The sequence below is a fragment of the Lathamus discolor genome, chromosome 5, assembly GCF_037157495.1.
Source record: "Lathamus discolor isolate bLatDis1 chromosome 5, bLatDis1.hap1, whole genome shotgun sequence".
Classification (NCBI taxonomy): domain Eukaryota; kingdom Metazoa; phylum Chordata; class Aves; order Psittaciformes; family Psittacidae; genus Lathamus; species Lathamus discolor.
In genome coordinates this window covers 64,653,195-64,677,464 of record NC_088888.1, presented here as the reverse complement: position 1 = coordinate 64,677,464, position 24,270 = coordinate 64,653,195, and the positions used below count along the sequence as shown (strand labels likewise).

The 24,270-nt window shown below is 44.5% G+C and overlaps 1 protein-coding gene across 2 annotated transcripts in view; it reads left to right on the top strand.

Annotated features, from left to right (window-relative positions):
- The window catches only part of FOXO3 (forkhead box O3), a 94,808-nt gene extending 71,076 nt beyond the window's left edge, over nucleotides 1–23,732 (top strand). The window contains exons 3-4 of one of the 2 annotated variants that reach the window (XM_065681103.1): nucleotides 5,839–7,273; nucleotides 19,560–19,647. In XM_065681103.1, coding sequence (XP_065537175.1) covers nucleotides 5,839–7,239 — 1,401 coding nt within the window. In that variant the 3' untranslated portion in view covers nucleotides 7,240–7,273; nucleotides 19,560–19,647. Of the gene's footprint in view, nucleotides 1–5,838; nucleotides 7,274–19,559 lie in introns of both variants that reach the window. The other variant, XM_065681104.1, reaches the window with a different exon arrangement.
- Nucleotides 23,733–24,270: the final 538 nt, after the last annotated feature.

Here is a 24,270-nt window from a genome sequence, read left to right as displayed (position 1 = left end):
CTCACCGCCTGCTTATGCTGAACATGTGGTGGGATTTCTGGGAGCTGCCTTGGGAACTTGCAGATGATACCAAACATCGAGTATTGAAAACATTCGGGTGTCAGGAATGCTTTCTTTTTCTGTGTGTTATTTGCTTAATGCTCCCCCCCCCCCCCCCAAAACTTCCACAACTTTGAGAGAATATAACAACCTGGAATGCATAATATTTGGTTTTAGATGGAAAACATGTATATTGGTACAACATGGATGGATGGATATTGTGGGAGGACTCTCCTTATGATTTAGTTCTTGCTTTTACTCTGGTGCATCTCTAGAGAATCCTCACTACTTTATGAAATTATATGTATTTTTCTAGTTTGCAAAAACTCATGGGTAAGAGGTGGCAGTTCTGAGACCTTTTTGGGTTGGGGATTTCAGAGTTCCTTGAGAAGAGCAGCACTGCACCCTTACAGAGCTAGGCAGAAAATGACCGTATGGAACCTAGAGATTGGTACTTCCTAAAGATCCCCTTGCCTAGACTCACAAATCCCTTTCACCAGAAATTCCTACGTGTGTGCACACAATTGGCAACTTTAATTATTTGGAGTCACTATTTTCTTGATTACTTGCAGTTGAATCTCATTTGGGACTTTAAAGCAAACAAAGTGTAAAACTGGTAGTAGAAGCAAATTTTGAGTTACTTCATGAGAAGTCACTGGTCTGGACAGGTGGGCGACATATGCTAGGATTATCCACAGCCTCCTGTTTTAGCAATAGCTGAATGCAAAGAAAGTAGTTTGTTTCATTTTGCTTTTCTTAAAGAAATAAGCTTTAGTGGAGGCCCTCTGTAGGGTGTTCACCCCAGAGGAGGTTCGTGCTACAATGTTTTGAGCAAGGTGACATAGGCTGGAAGCTGAAATTCAAGTGAGCAAGCAGAGCCATGGTGAAGAGGGGCTCCCTGCAGGCAGTGGAGGTTGATAAACTGCAGTTATTTTCATGGCTTCTTTTCAGTGGTGTTAGATCTGATGTCTGTCCCTACTGTGTGGCCAACAGACAACTTCATATGGTGAAATTAGAACATTAAATATGTTAATACAGTATAAATTAAAGTGTAATTCTCTCAAGTGAGCATTAGCAGCATTTATGGGTCTGCGGATAGCATTTGTTTTTCTCCCGTCATGTCCTGGTATCCCACTTGTTAAAATAAACAACTGCTTTTGATTTATAGCCTTAACTTTACAGTTTAGGAGCCTGTATCTGAAATAACGAATTAGCTACTCACTAGAAAACACTGAAATAAAGACAGACCAGTGTGTAACTTGGACTCGGCAGCCACCAGCTGCACCTCGTCTTGGTAATCTTTAGGCTTGCTTTTTTATTTTTTGTAAAGTGAGGGCTTTTAAGAGTTAAGTTACACAACTCTTTTTATTTTTAAAGCCAGTGGATTCCTTGTTGCGTTGTTGAGGATGATAAATTGATACCACATGTTGCTCCCAGACAAAAAAGACTCTGTACTGCAGTGGAAGCACTTGCAGCTGGTGTCTGAGTTAATGGACAGGCTCCACAAGGTAAACATGGCTTGGAAGAGGCTGAAGCAGGCACGGGAAAGGGGGAATTTTCTCCATTTTAAAGGCTCAAGCATTTGCTGCTGTTGCCTGACCGGGATTGAGTGTTGAAATAATGTACAGTCCTGTCCTTCCCGGGAGACTCGTTCAAATGTTCGTACCGAATGAGGTATACGGCATTTTGGCAATGTTTGAGTGTCCTCTCTGGGAGTTTACCCATTTGCAGTCGTATCGGAATATCAAGGGAGACACGTGTAATTAGGACATGGTAGTTGATCTTATTTATTTCATTTTTGTGAGCAAAATGTGGCTGGTTCCCTCGAGGAGCATTAACTGAACAAAATGCGGTGCAGTGGGCCGACATTTGTGAAAGCTGACAGCATGGCCCTGAGTTTGGGCAAGCTGCTACCACCCCTCGTGTTGCTGCCCTGGCTACGAGTGGGCACCCACACCACTGCACCTCTTCTCCTAAAACCACTGTCCTAAGCCCATGCAGGGTAGTAGCGCTGCTTCCCTGTGGCACTAAGCCACCCTCTGCTCACACAATGCCTGCCCTGCCTCTTGTATTCCACGACCCTAGGTCTTCCTCATCTCCACGGCTGGTCATTCTTCCCTGCAGGACCACTTCCCTAGGGGACTGGGACCCAGCTGGTCTGGGCTCCCTGCCATATGGGATGCTCTTGATCTTATCTGCAGGACCCTTGGGCTTCTGGCTCTTAGCAGAGCACACAGCATTCTTGAAGTCCAGTATAAATAGTAACACTAATAAAGGGAGGAGCTCATTGTATTTCTTTTCTACTCTGCTCTTGTACAGTCCATATGTTGTACCCATTGGTGGCATCTGAGCTCTTTCCAAGGTGTCTGCAGCCTGGCTAGCATCTGTCCCATCTACATATGGTCTCCAGGGCAGATGATGGAAGTTCCTTTATAGATCTTTTAAAGTTCCTCATTGCATTTTGGCATGGAAAAATGTGTTAGGTTTCCATCATCATGGCCTAATCTCTCCCCCACATAAGTCAAAGACAAATCCTCATTAATTTGATCAGCAGCAGGTTCAAATGACTAACTGTATTTTCATAAGATGTGTTTTCTTTGCTTCCCCACCTCCTTTATGGTTTATTGCGTGGTCATATATTACTAATGCACGTGGTTGTGAGCGAAGATTGTCCCGTGATACTTTCCTATAATTTAAGCAGATGGGAACATGATTTGACAGCTCCGAAACCAGGTAGAAAATACAGTTATTTCCATCCTATGCAGCCTGGTAGCACAGCACAACAGCCTTTACTAATGTGAGTTGTCAGTCTTGGTGACTCCTGTAGCAAAACTTGCATGTGAAAGGATAGTAAGATCCAGCCCTAATTTGATTTGGCAGAGCATCCAACACAAGGAGAAACCAAGAAACTCAGATACTGTTGCTGGAGAGGTTAGTGGAGGAGGTTATGTGAAAGAAGTGGGTTTTAAGGCAGTGTTTGAACAGAGGGTGGAGATAGGGTACACAAAAATAAATTGGCCCATAATTATGCTTAAGGAAACAATCTTCCTACAGAAGAAAAGTAAAGAAAAACAGAAGCTGGAGTGTAAGTAGCATATTGCTTAATGTAAAGGAAAACAAACTGCTCAGATTTTTTATAACCACCAATTTTCAATGCAGAAGTATTATTACATTATTATTTGAGCAATACCAACACTGAGCAAAAAGATATAATAAGAAGAAAATTACACTTGTGCCTACACGTATCCACACATGCAGGACCCCTCATGCTGAAAGGTGCCTCAGTCTCACGGTTTTACCATTTAGGACTTTTCATGGGTTTAGACTAAATAGTTTCATACTACGGCTACCACCAGCACAAATAAGCCATTTTATGATGAGAATACTAGAGGTTGAGAACTGTTAGCTGCTGGCACTTTGGCTGAGTGTTTTTATATCTGAAGGTATGTGGCGCACTGTGTATGGCACCTTGGGTGTTTCTTTTCTGTGTTTTCTAAGATTTTTATCATGAGAAGGAGTCACAGTGCTGTGTATTCTTATACCCAGCATTTATAGGTGGGGAGCAGCATGGTTTGCATAGCTCTTGTAGCCATGTGTAGTGGTTTAGCTCTGGTCGTCCTCATCCTGTCGCTGGCTCTTTATGAGGAGAGATTCCCCAGGCAGATGTTCTCACAAGTGGCTGTCCATGGAAGTCCTGGGGGATGAATGTGAGAGCTACCTGCACTGATGTGGTACAAGCTGGAGTATCAACATTTATATTTATTTAAAGAATAGCAGTTCTTCTGCCAGTTGGGAGAAACGTGAGCAAGTAGGCAGTGGCGCCTACTTATTAGAAGTTAGAAACAGACTGTTGCCAGACTCAAAATGTAGTTAAAATGTCATGAGTTAGATTGTAATAAAAAAATTGTAAATCTCTTTCCTTCCTTAGACTGAAGACCTATTATGCTGCAACTCAATCCACTATATTTTGATGGCATGAAAGTCCCTTAGAAAAGGACAAGTTTATAGCTGAGGCACTGACTCAAACTCCTCTCGAGTATGTCTGCAAAGTCTGGTCTGCTGTTTTGTGCAAATTGTTTAAAACATAACAGTTGCTATTTTGAACCGTGGTCCATATGATTTCTCTTTTCATTAAGTGATAATCACAACCGCGTCTGCTGTCTGCGTGTGAGAAGAACTTCAGGCATGTTTTCCATTTCACAATCTGACAAAAACCACAACACTTAACAGGGAGAAAAAAGGCATTTTATACTGAAAGGAATTGTTTAAAAAAAGCTGGGCTGTATTACTTTATACATCAAACGTGTCTCCAGTTCGCTTATGTCAAACATCCGTTCATACTAAGGATGCAAATGTCAAGATGCTTGTGAATAATTTGTCGATTGATTCATTCTTTCCCCATTTAACTCTGGAATTTTTTCAGTACTTTGTAAATGAAGGACACTTACTCTGGATGGTTTGATTATGCTATGGTCCTGTGGATTTTGTGTTTTTAAAGCACACTGATAGAACAAATGTGATTTTTTGCCTCTTCATAGATACACCTGGTAATTGCCAAAATTTAAGAAAAAAGAACTTGTGTGACTTTTAAAACTTGAACGTCTTTAACCTGAAGGAATAGCATACCTGTTTTGTCAAAGGAATATGGGATAGCTCCCAAGATCTTTGGACTTGCACATGAAAATAAAAACAACGCAAACCTGGAATCATTCTCACTAACAAATCCTACTTGCCTGTCCTTTCTTCGAGCCGTATTTTAAGCCCAAGATCAGCAGGATGAGTGGAGTGGGATTTTCATGTCAGTTATTTTGGTTTAAATCTGGAGTCTTTTCACTAGGGTACCATGTGCTGGTTTTCTTGGCCTCTTTCCTCATTCTGAGGTGATTATCGTCGTTTTGAGCCAACACAGGCTTTAGATGGTAGCTGTTGCTGACTAGTGCAAGCAGGTACTAGGCAAGAGCAGGCGGTGCATGGGCCCCCTCAAAAGTACTGTATTTTGTAGCATCCTGTACTGTGTGGGGTATCCAACTGCGTACATCAGCTTTACACAGCTCTGTTGTCTAGCAGCTTACAGGGACAGGGGTATTGTCGTGTACTGTGTCACATCTTCTTTTGAAGACTATGAGGATAATATAGCGAGGGGACATCTGGCCAGCTACTGCAGTACAGGCGTAATTCTGGTGCCTGTAATCAAGAGAGAAAGTACAGCTTAGTCATGCACAGAGTGCCTGTGGGAGAGGAGCAACAGCACTTGCAGTTTCCTCGAGAATTATTATAACAAATACACAACACATGCCCATGAAGAATTAAAAAGACATTTGCAAAGGCTGTGATGAGTGTGACTACCCCTCCAGTCAGATTTTTGCAGTGCCTATGCAGTTTTTATTTCAAGGAACTGATGGCAAGATTGCTGATAGTATAGAGCGAGGTCTGTCCTGAGTCAAGAGTAAGGGAGAAACATCTAACTCCTTGTTAACAGGAGTGGAGCTCCTCAGTGGAGGAGTGGGGCTGTCATGCTCTTTTCCTTAGGATGAAGCTTTTGGGAGTGTAGAGATGGACACCAGCAGCACACAGCTAGTGCAAGCATGGGGCTTACTTACAGCAGCATGCTGGCATGCTGCAGTCACACTCCAGTCTTTCCATATTCACCACCCAAGAAACCCATGGTGATGTCCAGGAGGGTCTAATGCTTTTATTCATGTTGCTGTTTTCATGTGATGTTGGTTTAATGATTGAGATTTGGGCAGCAAAAGAAGTGGGGTGCCAGTCTTGACATTTTGTTTTGTTCCTTTCCTGCAGAATTCTATCCGGCACAACTTGTCACTCCACAGCCGATTTGTCAGGGTGCAGAATGAAGGCACTGGGAAAAGCTCTTGGTGGATGATCAATCCAGATGGTGGGAAAGGCGGCAAGGCACCCCGGAGGCGCGCTGTGTCAATGGACAACAGCAACAAGTACACAAAGAGCAGAGGGCGAGCAGCTAAGAAAAAGGCAGCCCTGCAGACCGCCCAGGAGACGAGCGAGGACAGCCCTTCTCAGCTCTCCAAGTGGCCAGGGAGTCCCACCTCCCGCAGCAGCGACGAGCTGGATGCATGGACAGATTTTCGCTCCCGTACAAATTCCAATGCCAGTACGATCAGTGGCCGCTTGTCACCAATTTTGGCAAGCACCGAACTAGATGATGTCCAAGATGATGATGCACCGCTTTCTCCCATGTTATACAGTAGTCCATCGAGCTTGTCCCCTTCAGTAAACAAACCATGTACTGTGGAGTTGCCTAGGTTGACTGATATGGCTGGGACAATGAATTTGAATGATGGACTGACAGATAACCTCATGGATGATCTCTTAGACAATATAACACTTCCTCCCTCCCAGCAGTCACCCACGGGAGGGATGATGCAGAGAAGCTCCAGTTTTCCTTATGGTTCCAAAGGTTCAGGGCTGGGTTCCCCATCAAGTAGTTTCAACAACGCTGTGTTTGGGCCGTCATCCCTGAATTCCCTCCGCCAGTCACCCATGCAGACCATTCAGGAGAACAAGCAGGCCACCTTCTCTTCCATTTCTCATTACAACAACCAGACGCTGCAGGATCTCCTCGCCTCTGATGCACTTAGTCACAGCGATGTCATGATGACACAGTCTGACCCACTCATGTCGCAAGCCAGCACAGCTGTGTCCGCCCAGAATTCCCGCAGGAATATAATGCTCCGCAACGACCCCATGATGTCGTTTGCCGCACAGTCCAGCCAGGGCGGTCTGGTCAATCAGAGCCTGCCCCACCACCAGCACCAGTCCCACAACTCGTCTCTTAGTGGCAGCCGTGCCTTGTCCAGTTCCATCAGTAACATAGGCTTGAGTGATTCTAACAGCTTGGGATCTACCAAACATCAGCAGTCACCTGTCAATCAGTCTATGCAAACACTTTCTGACCCACTCTCAGGCTCCTCTTTGTACTCCTCTAGCATGAACCTCCCAGTAATGGGACACGAGAAATTCCCAAGTGACTTGGACCTGGATATTTTCAATGGGAGCCTGGAGTGTGACATGGAGTCCATTATCCGCAGTGAACTCATGGATGCAGATGGGCTGGACTTTAACTTTGATTCCCTCATCTCAGCTCAGAACGTTGTCAGTCTGAATGTGGGGAACTTCACTGGTGCTAAACAGGCTTCATCACAGAGTTGGGTACCAGGCTGAAGGATCTTTGAGAACAGGGAAAATGGGCAAACAGGTCAGTGCCCCGTAGATGTGGCAAAATAATTGGTTTCTTAGTTTTATTGGAGTTTGCACGAAACCCTTAATAATTAGTGCACACTAATAATATTAATTTGGCTTTTGATGGCTTGCTATGTGTTGGTATGCAACAGGAACAACCAAGAAACATTTGGAGGTGTGGAGGGAAATGATGCTAAACTATAAAAGCTGTTCAGCTGCAACACTGTCAGCACACATCTGATGGTTTGCGTCCTTCCTAATTTAGGCATGAGAAATGGTAATGACAAATCAGGCAAACCAAGGTGGAATATTTGTGGGGTTTAGGAATCACAGAGCTCCGACTCGTAGTCTTTGAAGTCACAACAGATGGATTCTTCTCTGCAGCTGATGCCACATGTAGCCAAGATGTGTTACATAGGGAGAAGGCAGTCAGTGGAGCGATGTTAATGCAGGGGAGGAGAAAAAGTGTCTTTGCAAGATCAGTGCATGCACTGAGGATAGGGAGTGTGGAACAGATCTGGGCTGAATTAGAGTTGTACTGCTGCTATGCTAGCAAAACTGTTTGGTTTGGGGGGGTTTAATTGTATTTCTTGGGGAAAATCACCTCCAAACAACCAGTAAATGGAGGAATTAAATAATGAAATAGGAAAGGTGGGATCCTGGTCCCAGGAATGTCATGGGTTTAATGTTTTAAATGCACTAAAATTGTTGGCTTATCCTCTCCAGGACTGGGGTGGGTATCATTTTCACTTGGATTCCACTAAGAGAATGTCTGTAGGTTTGGGTTCTGACATTGGTGCTTTTCACATGTTAGCCCTCTTCAGATTAAGTTTTTCCAGATTGTTGTGTTTTTTTCCATTGCTTCTTTTCCACAGCTGGGGGCATTTGAGCTTGTAAACATTGTTTCTGTCATCCTTTCCTGATTCTGCAGTCTCCTGCCCATACCTCTGCCTGCTCACACGTACATGTTCACTGACTCATAGGGTAGGTGCCACACAAAGTGCCCTTTCTCCTTTGTTTATTTATTAGTATAAGGGAGTAGATTTCAAAATATAGTAGGATAAAAGGTTAGCTATAAATAATTGAAAGTGTTCTCTTAACTTCAGAATAATATGTAGAGTATCCCAGTGGTGAGGTTAAACAAGGTATTCATTCATTTTGCAGCTTACTTCCAACTCTCTAATTTTCTACATGAAGGATGGAAAGGAGCTGGTGTCTTTGACTTTATGGTTCTTAATCTGCCCCTTTCATCTTTAATTGAGTTTTCATTCTTGTGTTTCACAGTTGGATGTTCAAGGGGAAGCTTTGCAGTAGGTGAGCGGCAGTGGTGAACCTCCTGAATGTCTTCTTGTGTGTACGGAGTACCCCAGGAGATGTGTGCTGTAATCTGCTGCCTGTGAGGGAGAACAGGACTGCACAGGAGTCCTTGTTTCAGCAGTTCAGCAAAGAAGCATGCTCCAGTGGAGCGGTTGGTTTGTGCAGTCTTTTCTCTGTCAGTGGGAAGATTTCCTCTGGTTCTTTCACATCTTCTCACTCAAAGCAAGAGCATTTCAGTGCATGGCCAGGAGCCAGGCTGCAGAGGTGAGCTGTAGAGGACACCATGTCCCCCTGACCCTGCATGTCAGGGCCCTGCATGTGGCCCTGTGGTCAGGGCCACAGCTGAATTCTGGTTTTCCTTTAGTTCCAGTGCTGGAGAGCTTAAGGAAAGGGAAAAAAGTTCAAAAATTGACTCATGAACCAGGAGGAAAGATTTGCAGAAGGTTGCACTTGCTGACCGGTTCCGTCTTCCTCCAGGTGCACGAGCTGTTTGGATTTAAAAGCCCTTTTTATATGAAGTAAAAGAAAAGACTGTAGGAACTTTATCACTGTAAGACATCTAACGGTCTGACAGATGGGGCCTAAAAAATAGATGTTATTGACACCTTTGCTTGGCACAGGCAAATAGGGCAGTCTCCTACTTTGGTAGCTTTGTTTGCTGTGTATAGGCAGAAGTGGCTTGTTGGAAAACCTGCCTGGGCTGTGCAGAGGAGGCACACCACACCACCTTCTCACCAATGCTCACTGCTGCCTCTTTACCCCAGCCTGTGCCATTCACAGAAAGCATATCCGCTGTGATCTTTTTCAGGCTACTCCCTCTGAATAGAGGAGCTGACACATCTGTATGAGCAGAGTCTCATTGCAAAGGACGGATTTATTAACAAGACAGCTCTCCACGGTGGATTACTGTCCAGTCATCTGTGGAAGCCTCTTTTACTCTTTCTGATAAGTGGACTGGCTGCTGCGGAGTGCCTCTGGTATCAGGTGCAAGTGGAGATGATTTCTGCTGAGTTGGTTCATCAGCACCCTTCCTTGTCTGTTAAGCAGAGCTGTTTGAGAGTTTATCTCCCTATGAGCATCTTGTATTTTGATAGGGGCTCCTCATGTGACATCAGGTGCAATCATTATGAATTGCTTTCTCAGTTACTTCTTTGCTTTGCTGTAGCAATAGGGACCCCTGAATTAAAGTCTTCTTTTGGCAATGCTCATGACCTCCATAATGAATCTTTACAGGCTTGAAGACTGGGGAACGCTTTGAGCGGACCAGCCTGGTGCTTGCTCATGCTAAATCCATCTCAGGAGGGCAGCCAGGTGTGTTTTGCAGGCAGGCAGAAGCAGTTACAATGGATTATTGGCATACCTGGGAATAGGGAGTGCTGTGTTTTCTGTGAAAAATAAGAGAAACTTTGGAGTCAGTTTTCAGGAAGGAAAGAAAGAAGCAAAACCATGGATATTTAGTTTATACTTGCTCTAGGTGTAGAGGGGGATTTACTTTAGAAGAAAATCAACTGCAGTTTCTTCACAGGGGAAGTAAGAAAACTGTGCAGAAAACGCCACCGTTGTGGGTTTCATGGCTGTGCATGTTTGCTGCACATAAGCCTGTGCACGGTCCCTGGAGAGAGCCTTGCCTGTCCCACTGTGCTGCCCTTGTGCATGTGAGGCTGCTCATGCCCAGCCTTTCAGAAATTCCTAATTGAGGCATATAAATGAATTTGGGTTTGGCTTGTGGTTTTGTTTGGGTTTGGGTTTTTTTTTCTCTTACAAGAAGGAAAGGAGAAAATCAATATGCTCTTCTTTTGCTTTATTCACTCAGCCGCAATTTTCCCTTCTTAAACTGGCTAGGCCTCTATACCTTTATCTGTTCCTGCTTCCCAAAAGCCCTGGGTACGCCTTCCACCTACTCAGATAATCATCACCTTGTTTCTTCAGCTTGTTTATCAATAAAGATGTCACTATTCCCTCGCCTGTCTCTAGAATACCTTTTATTTTGAAATTAATGGGTCTTCTCTTAGCCTGGAGTCTCCCACAGCTCTGTACCTTGCTCCGTGGTCTTTCTCAGCCAGCAAGTCCCAAGGAACAGTAGTCCCAAAGAGATTGTTATGGGAGACTTTCCGGGACATTCACTGCATCAAGTTCAGTTCAGCCAACATTTCCTCTGGTATCAACCATCCAAGAAGTTGCTTTTACCTGGATTGTTTTAGTGATCCAGTTTACAGTAGTGCCACGCAGGCAGTGATGCTAGCAGGGCTTGGGCAGGAGGTAGAGGATGGCTCAGGGCAGGTAGGGCGTTTTGCTGTCTGAAAAACTCATCTAGCTACATCTTCTGAAAGAGATTTTAATGTGCCATTTAGGAGGATACCCCTGGGCTCTGTTCTGGAGCCACATTGACTTGTTTGAAAACTACAAGTAAAACACTTCACAGGTCAGTTAAAGTCACTCGTTTCCCCCTAGCATCATCTTGGTCCTTCATTTTGTTATTGTAGCAATGGAGTGCACAAGCTACTAATATCAGCGTCATATAATGTTTGCACGATTTGATGATTAACATCTCTCATAAAGCAAAATCCTAGGAAACGTAACAAAAGATCTGTTGGTATTTCATTACTCCATATCAGTTTGAACTACTTGCCAGTTCGTTAATTGGTGTTCATTCTGTTTCTGAGTGAAATTCATACCAAAGACATATGATAGGTCTGAGGATGACTGTTCGCTACACCACCATCTTAAAAGTTGAAATAGATAGTAAAAGATCTCCCATTTGTATGGAGTTTCAAATCAGAGAGCTCTGGACAATATGCCATGAGGAAGATGATTTTTGTTCTTTACCAGAAATCTTCTTTTCTGCTTACGGAAGCTGAAATGTGGAAACTAGAATTAGTGGACCTCTTGCCTTAGGATGCTGACTGCCTTGGTACCATAGCTTCCTCCTCACTTATGTTCAGCAGTGAGGTTTTAGGGGTAAGCCTGACAGGTTTCTTACAAGGAGCCAAGATGGGGTTGGCTGACTTTAAAATATCTAAAGGAAATTCAGGAGCAGCAAATTCTTCTGCTCCATTTCTAACAGGTTAGTGGTTAAGGAGGTGGTGCGCTTCTAACATTTCAGTGTTGTTTCAGCCAGCCCAAGTTTTGAAAGGTGGTTTTGTGACTAGCTGAATGTCACGCTCACCAAGTTTAGTCTTTGAACAAAAATATCCGAGTGGAAAGCATATTTCACTGGGAACAGGGATCCTATTAACTACCAAGGAGCCTGCCCCAAGCAGGCTCCTCACTCCCTGGGCAAGCACCAGTGGCACAGGGGCAAACTCTGTGCTTGTGGTTGCTGGAGAGGAAGAAAGGGGAAAGCTGGGCAAATCCTGCTTGGGTCTGCCCCCTGTGTGGTCCCACTGGCCACAGTGCCCCTGGAAGCCCTATGCACAGAGGGGCCAGTCCTAGACTTACAGGGATGCTGTGGCTTTTGCCATGTGAAGGCAGCAGGAGCTGACACACAAACACAATGAATTGCTTGTTCCTTCTGGGAGTAGGGCTTTTTGGGTTTGGTGGCTTTTTAAATCTGGGTTTATGTTTTGGGGTTTTATTAACCCGGGGAAAAGGTCTGTAAAAACCAGGATTGCTTCTGCAGGCTTGTGTTGTGAATGTACAGCAGCTGGAGCCAGGAGAGTGGTCTGATCTTGTGGTTTGGGTGTTCTTCTAGTGGTGTTTTATATAGATCTATTTTTTAGTACCTCATGCTTTGTCATGTGATTCAGCAGCAATAATTAGGCAGAAACTTGCTGTCCCTGCAGATGCCAAGATTACAGGATGACATACTCTCACCAGATGACAGCACAAACTGATATTTTTAGAACAGCCCACATCAACTGGTCTCCCCAGTGCTTTCCTCCCTGGATCAGCAGCACGCAGGTTTTATTACAGAATGAGTCTTCACAAACCATCTTTCTCATGTGAATGAGCCATAATGATTGTTTAGAGCTGCAGATCAGTGTTGGTCCCCAGACATGCTGTTGCCTGATAGCTGGGCTGGTTACAGGTGGTTTTTCATTTTTCTTTTCTTCTTGTGAGCCAGACTTTAAATAGCCCCCCTAAAAACATTTTCTTGAAGAAGTGCGTAATAAGAGATCCTTTTTAGACACATAGCGTCATGCAGCTGAGGTTGAGATCTTTCTTCATAGCAATTCAGCACTCACCTGAGGTGATGAACTGACAGCTGGTGAGGTTTAAGTCTTGTGTTGATGACAGGCAAAGAGCACAGGTATAGCGTAGGCAGCAGGAGTGCACGTATTTGAGTAGTACCATACATAAATAGTCTTTCTCTCCTGGCCTGGGGAGGGAGGGTGAAGGAAGGATGCTCAGGCAATGCCACTCTGGACTCCTGGTGCTGCCGGTGGAGAGTGTCAAGCAGGATGCTCCTGTCAGCACTGTCCTTGATGGAATGCCACACAATGGGTTGGGACACTGTCACCATTAAATCAGGTACCTGCAGCTGGGTAGTGGGAACACTGTACTGCGGTCCAGTCTATGGGGCTGTTTAATCAGCTTTTCCACTCAGATTACTGCACAGGGTAGTAGTTGTTGGAGCCTGGTGCAGGAGACATCTGCTGAGCAGTAATCAGGTGGACGTGCAGCTCAGCTAAAGGAGGCTGCTGTGTAGCCATGGTTGTCTGCCTTTACTCCAGGAAAAAAGCCACTTTTCCCAGACTATGCCATTGTGTTTATGCACTTCTACAGCTGAGCTGAATATCTTGCCTGTTGTTTCTCCCTTGTACTATCTGCTTCTGCTGGCTTTCATAGGTAATTTATTTCATACAAATGTAGAGAAAATCTGGGTTTGAGGAAGGACCTTCCCTCCCTTGTGTTTTCTACCACTTGTAAGTCCTAATAGAGGATGTCCTGCCTTATATCAACATGGTGGAAGTCATTTTGTATGACCTGTGTGAGCATTATTGTCATGTCATTTTCAGCTTGCTGCAGAGGAAAGTGAGAACGCTTCATAGCAGGGAGGATGTTTTAAATTTTTTAAAATAGACTTAGTACCTGGCAGAGAAAAAAACTCTCTATGAGGACATTCAGACTAAAGAGTGCGTAGCATGTTTCCATAGTGCTATAAGCCCATAATTCAGGATGTTTCCAGCCATGCTGGTACCTTTTACTCTAGAAGCGGCCCTTATTCTTCAGATGCAAAAGCAAAATATTTGTCTCGTCTTGGCACAGGTGCAGTAGTTATCCGTCCTTTTCTGATCCACAGTAGAGGTCTCCTTCCTTGTGCTTCAGAGTGCCTAAAGAAAGCACCATTTTTCAAGCCCATGTGCCTTACCCCTCGCCGAAGATGTGTTTTGCAAGCATTTTTGGCCTTCTTCCTCTAGTCCAGCAGCATTCTGCCTTCAAGGTGCTGTGCTGAGTACCCAGGCTGACGCCTCTCAATGGCAGCATCACCCGTAACTGGCAGGATTTCCACCCCACTCCTCAGGCCCATGAACAAAAGGTAGGGGATAAAATTTACAATAAGGCGGTCAAGTAAGAAGCCTGGAGACCTTGTAGAGAGATGCTGTTCTGTATCTAGCCTGTGTTGGCCAGAGAAGAGGATTGAACCCAGCTAGATGTAGTGCAATTGGTTATCAGCAGTGCTTGTGCTGGAAAGCCAGCATAACTGCACACTGACATATCTATGGGTGTAAAAACAGTTCTGTCAGCATATGGTCTTCTTGTATGGACAACAACAAAGTGACATACAGTGGAGTCTGCATGTGCCTGCTCCTCTTGCAAGGAAGTGCAGAATTTCCAATGTTTCTGGTTGTTTAGTATCCTGGGTGGCCCTGATACATTAGGGAACCACTGTCTACTTTTCCTTTCAGGTATGTGAGCATGGATGGACCACTTTCTGGGTTTCTCCTTTTCATGTGTACAATGGGTAAAAGGGACCTTACCCACCACTCACAGTAAAATGAGCTGCCTAGACGAGTGGTGAATGCTCCCTTACTGGGAATATTCCAGCCTTGACTTGACAGGGGCCCGAATAACCTAACCTAAGGCTCTGCCTTCAGATGATGCTGAGTCCCTTCCAGCCTGGACTTTTCTGTGACTCTGTAGACAAGTGGGATATCACACATATCAGTAGTTGTGGCACTTCACTGCAGTTCTGGGCAAGCCTTTCGTCCGAGGGAGCTGCTACAGGGTGAGAGAATGATCTCCTGTCTTTAGTTACACTTACTGCCAAAATACTTGATTGTCTACTGTGGTTTGCAGTGTTTCTTGGAGTGGATGAACAGCAACAGGAAAAGAGACACTTTTGTGCTTTATGTGCATGCACAAGTACCAGCACAGCAACTTTCTAGCTCCCGTAATTTTTAGTTCTGTGCCAGCATTCTTCCTCTTCCCATCCTTCTCCCTCACTCTTTGTCCCCAGTTCTGAGCTAAGAAGGGATCTAGTTTTGTGAGTAGAACTTAGAAAAGGTGCAGTTGCAGCATGCCTGAAAGTTCATGAAAACACACTAAGCTGCCAGCTTTTATTTCCCTTTGGGCTTCTCAGCATCACCTCAGTGTTGTCTCTCAGCACAGATCTGTCCTAGTGCATCATACACGAAGCCTGTATGGTGTCACTGGCACACCTGCCATGGCATCGGGGTTCCTAATTTTTATTCTGCTTGAACAAAAAAATCTGGTGCTGCAGTTTGTCAGTATGGAGTGATTAGCCACAGTAGTTGTCTTCCTTAGTTGTTTCTAAATAAATACTGTGTATTCAGTCTTTAGCTGGGAAACCTCAGGCAGAATATTAACTTGTAACCCCACATAATCAAGTCTTGCTTTTTGAGCCTACGCCCATTTTTGAGTAGCAACTGCATTGCTGGTGGCAATGACAAATGAAGGGGCAGAGGCACCAAGATGAATACACATCTGTCACTAAAGGATGCAAGTTTACTCCCAAATGTTTGCTTCCAAAGTCTCTGGAGAGTAAAAGCAGTTACTGGGGTTTTCTCTGCCTGGGGAGTTGCTGCAGAGTGGTACCCAAGAAAAACGCTTGTTTTACAGACCTCCAAGTGGTGATACTTTTCAAGAGGCAGTCCACTGAACAGGAAGCCTTCCAGTCAAATCAGGATGTCCTTGGTAGGCTGCTGTACAGAGGAGTTGTGTGTTAGTAGTGTGGTTTCTTATACCATAATTACGTAAAGGAGCACATAACTTTTCTTTAACAGAAAACTATATGTGCTGATTGTTATTTTAGCTTACTGATAAACTTGCCGCCAGTGTACGTTATCTGTGCCTGGCTCTGGGGAGCATCGATGCATCACCTTTCTATTGTGAAGAAATTTCCAGTTTATATTATGCAATTGTTGCATAGTCGGCACCACTGGGAATCAAAAGGAGAAAGCAACACATGGAAGGTGATCCTTCAGAGCTGGTCTGATGGTGCATGAGCTGGCATGGGGCTTGGGAGACAGCTATCCAGTTAAGTGGTTGAATGATGGGAGACAGATGAGGAAATGTTGCTGCTGGAGGGAAATCACAGCCAACGGCTTGGCCATAGAGTAAAGCAAGAACAGCATTTGTAACTGGTCAGGAGTACAGTAGAGGATGGGAAAGCAGAGAAAAGGACAGAAGGGGCATTTCATCTCCCACATAATTGCTTGCAAACTGAAGAATTAGAAAATACAGAAATACTTGCTTTTTATATGGCACTCTTCCACCAAATAGGATAAACGCATTTAGAATCTAGGGTTCAAAATGTCTGTAGAACATGAGAAAGCAGTAGTTTATCCTCACCTCTAACTTAATGCTTTTTCTGTTGGTGTTTTAAAGTGATTATTTTCACCAGCCATATGCATATATGTTTGCATAAGCTGTAGCTTGGTATGGTGTTAACGGTTTTTCGAATGTCCAGCAGATCAGCCTTATGTACCGAGGCAGTCAAAACAGCCATAGTGGAATGGCTTCTACTTTCAGTGTGTGTGTGCATGTGTGTGCAACAGAACCCAGAAATCAATGCATTTGTGAAGACTGCCCTGTGGAAAAAAGCCTTCACGGAAAAAAGCCTTCACTATCTTCAGAGCACAGTCTTAAGAAAAGGAAGTCTCTAAGAAAGTATAAATTCCTCCTTCTTTCTATTCCCTGATGATTGAAGGTGGGCTTCAGGTTTGGCAGAGGAGCTCTTCAAGAGAGGACTGAATTTTCCAAGGTGTGGCTTAAGAAGTACAGGCAGATATTTTCCAGTAGTGCCCTTTTTTGGGCAGCTTGAGAAACAAGAAAGCATGCCACATGTAGGTGGGGGCTCTACACCTTTGCGGTGGCAAGTCGGCAAACACTGCTTTAACCTACTGAGCCTGCTAGACTTCCCCTTTATTGTACCCTTCCTTGCCCTCTGTTCTGTTGTTTGGGTTTTTTCATCGCTCCCTGTGCTCATACCTCTGCTGCTTTTATCCCCCAAAACAGGACACAATAGTAAAGACCAAGAAAAAGGATAGAGTGGAGACTGGAGTACTTTGCCTGAAGAGCAGTGTGTTGCCCTTAGAGGACAGCATTGTCCTGGCTTACTCATCTACCTCTGCAAATTCAGGGAGACACTCCAGAGGATGAGCTTTTCCTTATGGCTGTCAGGAATGCAAAAAAACCTCGTGGTGGCTCAGGATGCAGCTGGAGATACTGTGGGACAGGGAGAGAGGAACACTGATAAATGGAGATGTAACTGGAGTGGTCGCTTCCCTGCCTGATGCAGTTTTCATGGCTATGAAGCAGCAGGCCACTAGCTCAGGGCTAGCAGAGGCTTTTTGTGGAGAGAAGGGAAAGCGAGAGTTTGTGAGTCTATTGTGGACTTTAATGGGGTAATTTGAAGGCAAGCAGGTTAAGACTTTGATCTGCTTCTTTTCATTATTTTTAATCCATTTGCAAAGTCCATGTAAACAGAACTGTGAAATTGAAGTTGGGTTTAGTTCTGCTAAACAAATTTCACCTTAGTTGTGTGCCTGTCTCCTAAACGTTGGCACTGTCTGCAGGATGGGTGTCCCTAGGAAAAAATACGGGGCAGTGCCACTTCCACAGATGGTGCCCATCATCATCCATCCTCCAGCTTTTTCTGTTATCACTTTGGTTCATAGTATATTTTACATGAATTTTTAATTTAAACAGCAAACACTACTTTGGTACTTTGGTAGTAGTTTGGTACTTTCTCTGGAGTTTCTGTACTCATTTACTTTCAATTAATGGCTCCATTCAAAGTCAGCAGGACTCCTCACATGAGGCGAAGCTAAACCTGTGCTCAGCAAAACTGGTGGCTGCCTGAGAGCAGGCCAGCTTTCTGGGCTGTGGCATGCGGGAAGTGAGCTTTGCCTTCCTTCAGATGAGGTTGTGCTTCGGGAAGTCACCCGTTTCCAGCCCCCTGGTGCTAAGACTGTAAGGAGAAGTAGAGAAAAGGGCATGCAATCATTTGGGCTGCATACAAGCTGCTAACCAGGTTTTACTGGGGGCTACCAGGCCTGTCTGGGTGGATATCTTCTGCTGACCTTGTTACGGCCGTCAGGACACACCAAATGGAGTCGTTGCCAGGCAGTCACATTAACGAACGGCTAGCGTTAATTTGCCCTTTGAAAATGAAGAAATCAATATGTTGATCCAGGCGGAAATCCCTTTACTCACAAAACAGTCTATCCCAAACCCTTCCCCATAATTAAGGCTAAAGCCAAATTTTGTTTGGGTGAAACATGCAATCTGTCTGCTTCCTAAGCTCTGCTGAATGAAGTTCTTTCTCCCTTAATGGCACAGGGAGCAGCTGTCATGCTGTTGCTCTAATAACCATGAGACAAAATGATTAAATTTCCGTCAATCATTTAGCATTATCAGAATAGGTCATTTTAATAAAATGTTATCATAGTATCCATGCCCGTCACCTTAGAATGGAGAGAGGCAGTGATAGAGAGTCATCTCGTGACAGCCCTTAAGTGATCTCCGTTGCAGGAGGTGCTGCTCCTGATTAATCCAGCAGTTATGCTAAATCCACCATTTTTCATGAGTGTGCCTGATACCAGGATCTTTGAGAGTAAAGACATTCCTGTAATCAACTCAAACGGGTTTTGGGTTTCAGCAAGTCTCCACTTGTGCTTGCACTGTGGAAAAAAAGTCACCAATCATTCACCTCGGGGAAAATCCTCAGTGAGTTGTAGGTGGTGTGGGGACTAAGCCCACACCAGAGGCTTTCAGAAGCCATTTCAGAAGCAAAAGTTACATGCCCAGCAGTGCAGATGGCTACCACGAGGAGCTGCTGAAGATGTGAAAGGATTTTGTGGGAATGTTTAAATGTATGTACGTTCCAAAACCCTGCCTGGCACCTGCCTTCATCTCTAGGGCCCCGAGTACCTTTAAAAACCTGTCCTCTTGGCTCCCTTAGTTGAAATGATTGTTTGTTTTCAGTGTTTTACTTACCTACCATATCGCTTTTTAGTCATCTCCGTGCTGCGTCCAAGGTGTCTTTCCCTCTGCCTTGAAGTTTCATGGCTACAGAACAAGCTGGACCCAGTGCTGTTTTTAAAGCTGGGTCAACCCTGTCTGTTGATGGTGTGTTGTATGAGCAGGAAAATGGAAAACTCCGAAGTCCCAACGGAAATCCATGGCTCCTCGCTGCTTCTCTTGAGCAGCCTCCTTCAGCTGTCCTTCAAGCATGGTGTTTGATGTCAAACACTGTCAAGAAGATTTGTCCAACCTTTCGGTTATGCTGTGAACAGGTGATCTGGAGAAAGGGTTTTCCTTTCCTGCCTGGGAGCATCTAAGCCAGCAAAGCAGCACACTCAAGCCCTGGCAAGGGAGAATCATCTTCAGGCAGGATCACAGTGCAACTCACTCCTTGCTATAAGTTTGAAGCTGCTGGGCGCAAACAAATCAAAATCACTTGTCAGTGTAAACTGTTGTTGGGTTTGGAGGTTTGCCTGGTTGACTTTTTTGTTCGGTGTTTTTGTTCCTACATGCAACAATCTCACTTGTCTTTTCTTTTCCTTCTTCCTCTCTAGGCCCTCAAACTGACACGAGATGTAGAAAGAGAACCCTTTGCCAAATCTGCTGTCAGCAAGTGGACAGTGATACTGTTTACAGCTTACGACCTTTGTGAACCCTGCATTATTTTCCTAATGAAGCAGACTGTTAACAGCCCCTTATCGGAGTGAAGATCCTCTTTTTTTTTTTTTTTCTTTTTTTTCTTTCTTTTCTCTTTTTTTTTTTTTTCTTTTGACAATTGAACTAATTCTGAAGTATGCAAAATCTTCCTTTTCTGGGATGGCCAAGCACCTGCTGTGGAGACAATGTTCAGCACCATCCTGTTGAGAACACACTGTGTAGCCTTTACAGTAGTTACTTATCAATGAGTATGTGGTGTTTCAATATATTAATGGTTTATGGGATGTTTTAAGTTGGCTTTTCTTTTTGGAGGTTTTCCTTTCTGCCCACCCTCCTCTCTACAAACTCCAGTTTGATTTCCTTTAGATTTTTGACCATTGTTGCTTTCTCTCCCTGGGGAATCTGAAGTACTGCACACATGCAAGGAAATATTGCTCAGACGTCAAGGGTTTCTGAATATACAGCGTTTGTTATTACCCATCAACCGGCTGAATTCCAGAGAGAGGGGATGCGTGTGGTCTGTTTGTTTGTTGGGTTGGTTGGTTTGTTTCTTTCTTATTCTTCCCTTAAGTTTGATGGTATACCCCTGTTTTCTGTTAAGTGTCAAACCAGGGTTGATTGCAAAACCAGGGAAGCCAGCAAGTTTGCCTCTTGGCTCGTGAGGACGGACTGACAGCGGGTGCCATTGCCTGCACGTGCATGGAGGCAAAGCCTGACGAAACAGGCTCCTCTCCTGCCTTCCATTAGCAAGGCTGCCCCTGCCGCTGCAGCAGGCTGGTAAGGAGTTACAAGCTGAGCTGCCAGACAAATTGAACATAGCCACCTCTAAAGATGTGCTTGGAAAAGCAAAAATGAAAGGAAATAACACCACTTTGCAAAAAAGCTGAGGTTAGAGGCTGGGCATCGGCAGGGGACTTGCAGTGGCAATGCCAGGAGTTGAGGCACAGGTTGTTGCAGGGTGTATTACTATATCAGTGATCCTTTTGTTTGTTTGGTTTGGACATATCCTTGATTATTTTTTCCTTTTTATTACGTATAATCTGTTATGGCAGGAGAAGCAGGAGAAGGAATGACAAGGTGACAGTATCATACAAATGGCTTTTCATGTGAGCATAGATTGTAACAGGATAAATGACACTGAAAGACAAGGCAGTTTTATATATTTTGCTTCTAAGATTTTCTTTTGTAAAATGAATAATAATTAATAATAATAATAATGAATAAAAGGTATGGTGCTGTATAGATCCTCTCTATAATCTGGAAAGTTTGATTACTTTTTATTAGTATCTTGGGGAGGGGGGGAGGGATACAAAGAGGGGAAAACACCAATGGTACATAGGAACTCAGTATGAAGAGGTTCTGAATAGGACAGTGTATACCTAATTCTCCAAAGCGATATATGAAGTTTTTTTTGTTTGCATAAAAGCATTATGCGTATAAATATATAAATATATTTTATTATGTACAGAAATGGATCATTATGCATGGATGTTAGGAAAACAAACTAGCATTTTAACCCAAAGTCTCAGTGCATGAGTTCCCACTGACCCGTGTCCCATGCAATGTGGAGTGACTCCCTCTCGCCACTGACACCACACATGCACAGTCATGCACACACACATACACACACACAAGCATTCGTGGGCCTTTCCTTGCTCCTTACGTTCCAGGTCCCCAAGGTGATATTGGTGAAACAACAGCTCCTAGTGTGATGGAAGTTTTGGTTTTGTATTGTACCCCCACGCTGTAAAGATGCACCTCCTGGTTTCTCCCTGCAGTTATGACTGTGTAGAATCTGTGCAGTTGTGGTAATCGTAGCCCTGTAGCATATCAACTCTTCCGAGCAGCCAAGGGTTTATCATTTGCCTTTTATACAAATGTCTATTTCTTTTCACACTGAGGTGGTCTATTTGTCAGCGTGGGGACTAGTTTATTGTGTTTATTGGAGTTAGGTGATGCTCATTGCTCATCTCGGTCAGCAGCCAGCTGCCCGGGATGCTCATGTTGCACAGCGACCACCTAGGCTAGAGGCTACTTTGCTCATTGGAGTCCAGGCACCTTCTACCAAAACTGGTCAAGAGCTTTATCACCAGGCTCCTCTGGTGTGTAGCATTAGCTCTCAGCTTCCCAGTGCAACCCAAAACGTGAGTGTTTGCTGAAGGACTTCCCTCTGGTGCTGCTTCCCCTGAGGCTCTTGTGGCTGCTGCCCTGCAGCTGGGCTTGTTCCCCTGCCCCATGTTTTTGGCTGCCACCAGAGCTCACACTATGGCTTCCTGTGCTGGGACACAGCATTTGGCCCCTTCTCAGTTGAGCCTCTGGTGAGATTTGGGTGCCTGCCTGAACACCACTGGCCAGGTCGCTGACAGCACCAGTAAGGCCTGACTTGGTGGTATGGCCAACGTAACCAAAATCCATCATTTTGGTTTTTTCTCTTGGTATAGATGCAGTTCTTGTCAAAGACAAGGGAAGGACCATTAGCTTAAACCAAATGAGAGCAACTTTTGCTCTGCTATGGAAGGCTATTCCTGTAGAGTTCAACAGAGCTAGATCTTGCTGGCAGAAATGAGAGAGAAAATGATGGTCTGCTCTATTCAGGAAATGGAGAAAACTCCCTTGATTTAGAGGCAGCCTATCAATGGCAGGCAATGAATAATAAATAAATAAACAAGGAAAGCATTAGCATCCCAAAGGCTTAACCTGCCTCCCAGCAGTGTCAAGGGCAGCATTTCCACTGGCAGGGCTGGGACCCTTTGGGACCCTGCTTTGGAGAACATGCTGGCACTCATTGAAGATGAGTGGATTTGGCCAACCTCTTTGGTTTGGTTTCTGTTGCCCATCTTTGGGGCCAAAATCTTCAAGCAGGAATGCCTGGAGTCAGGCACCCAATGTCAGGGACTCCAGCATGGTTGCAGGGGGTGAGTGGCTCTGCCCTTGTAGCTTCTTGAAGGAGGGAGAGGTGGCAGGTCCCCCCAGGCCCAGGGGAAGGTCACCACCCTCCGCACCTGCTGAGGTGCCCAGCAACACCCTCCCCTCCAGAGGTGCTAGATAAATCTCACTGAATTCAAAGGGCCACTTACTTAGGTGTCTAAACACAGACTTGAATGGCTAATTCTGGGAGCCTACCTTGTGAAAATTTGGCCTTTGAGTCTTCGAACATGTTTATGATTAAAAGTTTTCCTTCTGAAACTGTGTAAAGCAGATAAAGGTGCAGAACAATGACATAGTTACTGTTTAAACACTTAGTATACAAAAAAAAAAAGGTCTAAAAAGGTGACATTTATGCAGTTCCTAGTCACAGGTCTGGGACTTGATACAATGATTTTGTAAAAAAAACTTTATCTTGACAATAGTGGGATAGTTGACCACTGCTTAACTCCAGACATTTTTGTGCCACCGCTTCAAAAAGTTCTTTTTTAGGTCATGTATTTCTCTAAAATGATGTCATTGCTTGGCAATTGGTGTCCTGTAAGCGTTTCCAGTACACGACATACCTTTGGAATTGCCAACACATGCGAAGGGGGACCAGATACATTTCGTTACTATGGGTTGGAAAAAATGGATTGTACATTTGGCTTCACATGTTTAACTTTTTTTTTTTAAAAAAAGTTGCATGATTGGAAAAAAATATGTATACAGTATCTGTAAAACTGTTTTATCTGTTTTTGTTTCAAGCCATGTAAATTGGAAGAATATTAAATCCACAGCCTTATCGCGCATGGCCGTCGTTACATACCGAAGAGCTGAACAGTTTATACTTTTCATTTGGGCTATCTTGTACTTTCATTTGAAAGCAGACACTCTCACGTTGCAGTCTTACTGAGGATTTTATATTTTAAGAAAAAGAGAAAAAGATGCTGCCCTGGAGGAATATACTACCTTACTACACAGAGGTTGGAAGGAAGTTTGTTTCGGAGCAAAACCTGCCCCTTTCCGAGCGAAGTAGAGATGCAGTGCTTACTCCACTTGGTGTTAGTAGATATTGCCTTGTGTATTCCATTTTAAATTGTAATCTAGTTTGTAAAAGAGATGGTGACGCATGTAAATAAAGCATAATGGATCTCTACATTGCACATTTGCCTTTGCTCTGTTTTACTGTGTCATGGACAGAGATCTGAATGCAGGCCCTGGAGAAGCGGTGATTTCCAAGTGGGTGAAACCGGCTGGTAGGGGGTGTTGGGCTGGGAAGGGGGCTTGATACTGCATCTGCTTCCGTCTGTAAATGCACTTCAGCCAAGCCAGCATAGTTTTGGTGGTCAGATAACCCCTAATGGGATCGTTTACTGCTGCGAAACGTCACAAAGTTCACTTCATTTCTGGGGTCAGGAGAGTTGTCCCCTGGGATGGCGGCTGCACCCTGCAGCTGCAGCCTGGCTTGCCCGTCCTGGGAGACAACCAGCCCAACTGCACATCAGTGACACCCCGCTGCGGGCTTGGCTGGGCTTCAGGCTGTCTTTGAAAAATGCCTGGAGTACTTGAAACCACCCGTTTGGGATTTGGGCTAAGAAAAAAACCAGCAGCCTGACTTCAGCAGAAAGCTATACCAAGGGCTCTGGCCAAGGCGCAGGAGAGCGTGCTCAGAAACATGAGCCATGTCGGCAGAAAACACTT